We start from the raw sequence: 4846 nt of genomic DNA on the forward strand, positions 1-4846 counted from the left end.
ACCCTCACCTGGAGAATGTCCCGCAGCCTCCTCCACAGGGCTTGACTGTGTTCATCCAGCCCACGCCATGGCTGAAAGGGCCTTCCCTGGTGGTCCACAAAGGTGTCCCAGCAGTGCCTAAACCCTGAAACCAGACAGCGGAGAGAGTCAGCCTCCAGCTGTGGGGAGGGAGAGAAAACAGGGTCTATGACTCTTGGGGACAGACTTGCACATCATAATTTCAGTCCACTGCTTTTTATTTCCTTCCCTAGGGACTTGGCTTCCTCAGCAAACTCTTTCTTCCCACTGGAAGCTGAGCCAGCCCAGTTCTTCTCTTTCTGGAAGCCCCCAAGTCCTTCTTCCACTTCCAAACACCTTCCCTCCCTCCCCGGGACCCCGTGTCCTGGCCTGGACTGTCTCTTCCAATAGAGCCCCAAGTGTGGTCCCAGATCTAGCCATGGCCTCTGCAGGCAGCAAACGAAGGCCTCTCTACCTGCTAATCCTCTGCACCCCTTTCCAGCAACTTGCCAGGGTCCTGTCTCTATCCACCACCCCCGTCCACCCCAAGGGTTCCACTCTGACCCTCGAAGTTCATGATGCCGATCTGCGCCCCAGCCCCCTGCAGTGTGCGCAGCCCCTGCTCGTATCCTGGGAGCCAGTCATAGATGCGGGCAGCGAAGATGCGCAGCTGCACGTGGCTGTTCCAACCCAAAAATGCAGCCACTTCTTGGGCACAGTTGCAGCAGGGACTCCAGGAGATGAACCAGGTGACCCTGTAGCGCAGGGCGGGGTCCAGCTGCCAGGAATTCAGCAGGTCCAGGAAGCACAGCTCTGCATGGCGGCGTAGCCTGGGCTCATAACCACCCTGTGAGAAAGAGAAAGAGAAGCGTGAGGTCATTTGTTGGGGACAGGGAGGGAGGGCAGGAGCAGGCGCAGGCTGGCGAGGCACTGGCTCCAGCACAAAATTAGAGGGCACCGCATGTGGTGATCAAGATGAATGGCTTTCAGCACAATCATTAACATTTCGAAATTAATGCTGAAACTCCAAGATAAACAAAATATCAACCATTTAAATGCAGGTAGATCAGGAGCAATGGCTTTTGACTCAGCCTCGGCTCCCATGTACTCCACGCAGCACTGTTACGTGTGTCTTCATTTTAAATGCTCATGTTTCGTTCTCCAAGGAATTTGTGCATTACATTAGGATTTTTAAATATTTCTTTCTAATAAGATTTCTCTGATTATTGAATTTTGAGCCCCCTCTAATTTTGCTCTACATATAAGTACCTTCGGGACCCTCACCCAGGTGGTCTCTGCAGGGAGGAGCTGACGAGCTGGAGGAGGGACGGGGAGGCCAGCTGAGCCCAAGGTCGGGGGACTGATGCCAGTGACCTGGGTGTGCTCCTTCATGGGGGGATTTACCCCCTACCCAGCTATTCCCCTACCACTCATCCTTGCTTGTGTACCAGTACTTCTAGAAGCTTCTACCCTGTGCTTCACCCTGTGCACAGACCCAGAGTGATACAGACTCCTCCCAAAGGGCTCCCTGTGCCGAGAAGAATGGGCGGATGGAACCCTGGCATGTTCCACTCCGAGGGGGGACGTCCCTGGGTCATGGGATGATTGTCATTGTTGTGACTCATAGAATTATGGAGACTTCCCTAAACTGCAGAGTGCTGGGAGCAGGTCAGTCTAAGATGCCAGGGCAGAGAGGGAGCTGACGGGAGGGTGCGGAGAGGGTGAGGGGTGTGATGGCTGACCCAGGAAGAGTGGAGAAGGGGCCGTGCGACGTCCCTGGGGAAGGTGTAGCCCCTGAGACAGTTGTGGGGACCAGCAACCCTGCAAGTCCCTCCAAGGCAGTAGGTGTGTCCTGCCAGGCCCATTTCCTAGTAGTGACCAGAGCAGCCCCACACCCTGGACCAGAGCCCAGCAGAACTGAACCTCCCCTGCCAGAGCCCGTCCTGAGCAGGGCCAGGGAAGAAGGTCCCTCGGGCTCTGGGGCCGCCTGGCCTGGCCAGTCCCTGCTCCTCCCCAAATGCCTGACAATCCCTGACATCCTGACATGGTGCCCATTCCCTGGCCTTCTTGTGGGCTCCACCGCGGCCAGGATAGGATCTCAGGACGGCCTCTCCTGCCTCTGTCTCGCTTCTGCCAGGAATACGCCCATGAGCAGGTGCTGCGGCCCCTGCCCTGTGATGTCACATAGGCCCTAATGCTCAAGTTGACCCCTTCTAAAGATGTTCTCTGTGAGAGTCGTTTTCAGGAGGGGAGTCCTGGGCATGGTCCTCAGGAACCTCTTTGGCCTTGGGCACACCTGACACCCCCTGGTCCTTGTGTAGACGCCTTTTCCTTCTGCTCCTGACTCCTCCTCAGGGACACAGAGGCAAGTAAGTGGCTGAACCTTGGAACCAGAGGTGACACTGGGTAGTGGGACCAGGCCCTGGAACATGTGACCAGTTTCCAATGTGGGCTTGTAGCCACCAAGCATGGAGAGTCACCTGAGCCCATGTGTCCACCTGACTTCAGGACAGAGCGTCAGCAGCTGCAGGGACCAGAGGTGACAGGGACTATGGGACACACATGTGCCACTGAGGGCCTCTACCTGAGACTGTGCCTGGACTGGGGAGGGCACTGACTCGATGCAGTTGGGCCGGGAAGGTCACCTGGTTACGCAGGCAGCCAGGTCGGATACATGTGTCACCATTCAGGAGGTCCACCTTGTAGCACAGGTAGGTCTGGTGCCGCCCAGAGACCAAAGGGTCATTTATAAAGTTGTAAGTGAATGTGTCTTCATCCAAGCCCCTGTGAACAAAGGTGGGAGAAACTCAAGACAGAGATTCCTCGTAAGACCACCCCACACTCCTCCCCCGCTCCGTGCCGTGCTCCTCCCCTGCTCTCCGTGCTGCACCACTGCTCTCCGTGCTCCTCCTCTGCTCCGTGTGCTCCTACCTGCTCCTCATGCTCCTCGCCTGCTCTCCGTGCTTCTCCCCTGCTTTCAGTGCTTCTCCCCTGCTCTCTGTGCTGCACCCCTGCTCTCCGTGCTCCTCCCCTGCTCTCCATGCTCCTCCCCTGCTCTCCGTGCTGCACGCCTGCTCTCCGTGCTCCTCCCCTGCTCTCCGTGCTTCTCCCCTGCTTTCTGTGCTTCTCCCCTGCTCCGTGTGTTCTCTCCTGCTCTCCGTGCTCCTCCCATGATCTCCATGCTCCTCGCCTGCTCCCCACACTCCCTTGGGGTTGGCTCCTTAGGTCCAGGACCCAGGGGTTTGCTGCTGCTTCACCTCGAGGCCCGCACTGCCTTTTCTCTGTCCCATTTGGGCCTTGGGGGCCTGTCTTATGTTCTATTCTGCTTTTTGGAAAAGCTCACACAGTCTCCGGCCTCATGTTATTTCCTAAAATCTTACTTAAGTGTGAACGTGACCACTGGACGTGTTCCTGCGGCTCCCCCTGCAGCACCCTCCCCAGGCTGCAGCCCACGCCAGCTGCTTCTCTGGGAGGGCTGGGGGTGAAGGGGAGTGACGGGCTGGGGACTCGAGGGGCAGCAGGGGTGGATGGAAGGGGTGGCAGCGTCAGGTGAGGGGTCACCCAGGAGGCCGACCCACAGAACAAGGACTGCTTTGTTCCATCCACGCTCCCCACCCAGGCTCGGCCACAAAGGCCCTCGGTCACTGTCACGGGCTGGATTGGGTCCCCCCAATGCGTGTGTGGAAGCCCTAACCCCGGTACCTGAGGGGATGAGAGCACTTGGAGACACACACTTTAAAGGGTGACAAGTTAAAGTGAGGCCGATGGTGTGTCCTGACCAGACCTGACCGGTGTCTTACAACAAGAGGCAATCAGGACACAGAGAGACACGGGGGACGTGTGCGTACAGAGGAGAGACCATGTGAGGACACAGAGAGAGGGCGGCCCTCTGCAAGCCAGGAAGAGGGGCCTCAGGAGAAGTGACCTGCTGAGCCCCTGATCGTGCACATCCAGCCTCCAGAACCGGGAGAAGTCACTCCCTGGTGACTGGCGCCTGGTCTCGGGCGCTTATTAAGGCAGCCCTGGCAGCTACGGGTCACCTTCACGGAGGAGGTGCCTTCTCTGATAAGTCAAGGCTGCCTCGCAGGATATTTCTCAAAGCTTCTGATTTTCACGCTTATGTGTTTTCGTGCCCGTTTATGTTCAGTGTAACACAAGATTCGGTTGCTATGTCGTGATGGCAGGAGCCAGGTTAGGGGGGCTCTGAGGCTGGGGGGAAGGAGACGTTGGGCTGCATGGAGGTGGCTCCGCAGGGAGAAAGGGGTCTTTTCCAGGAGGGGCCCAGGGAAGCAGGGAGGAGACGGTGATGGGGAGCAGCCCAGGGCCGGCCAGGCAGGAGGCCAGGCAGGGAGGGGAGCTGGTCAGAGTGGAGGGAAGGCCTGAGGGGGCGAGCCGAGGTGACAGGGAAGCTGAGGTGACAGGGGGAGGTGAGGAGCCCCAGGAAGCCCCTCACCTGAGAATGTCCCCCAGCATGGAGTTCAGGAAGTGAAAAGTTGTCGTCACTTTCTTCCAAGGCCTGAAGGGCATTCCCTGGTTGTACACAAACTCTCCCCAGCAGCTTTGAAATTCTGAAATAGAAGAGGCAGGAAGCAGCCAGGGCTGAGCGGGCCCTGCTCCCTGACCTCCGGGCCGCCCTCCCTGGGGCCTGTCTCCTGGCGGCCAGTTGGGATCAGGGCTGGCTCCGTCCTGTGCGGCTGCCCTGGGGCCCTCATCCTGCTGCATCGCACACCTGCCCTCCCTCACCCTGGCCCCTCCCAAAGCCCAGAAGCCCGCCCCCACTTCTCACCTTGGAAGGACATGACGTTCACCTGGGCCCCTTCCCAGCACAGCCTGCGAAGCCCCTGCCTGT

The 4846-nt window shown here is 58.5% G+C and overlaps 1 protein-coding gene across 1 annotated transcript in view; it reads right to left on the reverse strand.

Annotated features, from left to right (window-relative positions):
- LOC103581392 (DNA dC->dU-editing enzyme APOBEC-3A-like) overlaps window positions 1–4846 on the reverse strand; it is an 8350-nt gene that overhangs the window by 2443 nt on the left and 1061 nt on the right. Inside the window, exons 3-7 of the mRNA XM_008563237.1 lie at window positions 4784–4813; window positions 4451–4565; window positions 2643–2781; window positions 562–844; window positions 9–124 (exon numbers count right to left, since the gene is read on the reverse strand). Coding sequence (XP_008561459.1) covers window positions 9–124; window positions 562–844; window positions 2643–2781; window positions 4451–4565; window positions 4784–4813 — 683 coding nt within the window. The remainder of the gene's footprint in view (window positions 1–8; window positions 125–561; window positions 845–2642; window positions 2782–4450; window positions 4566–4783; window positions 4814–4846) is intronic.

This window comes from Galeopterus variegatus, unplaced genomic scaffold (assembly GCF_000696425.1).
Source record: "Galeopterus variegatus unplaced genomic scaffold, G_variegatus-3.0.2 Scaffold12944, whole genome shotgun sequence".
NCBI lineage: Eukaryota > Metazoa > Chordata > Mammalia > Dermoptera > Cynocephalidae > Galeopterus > Galeopterus variegatus.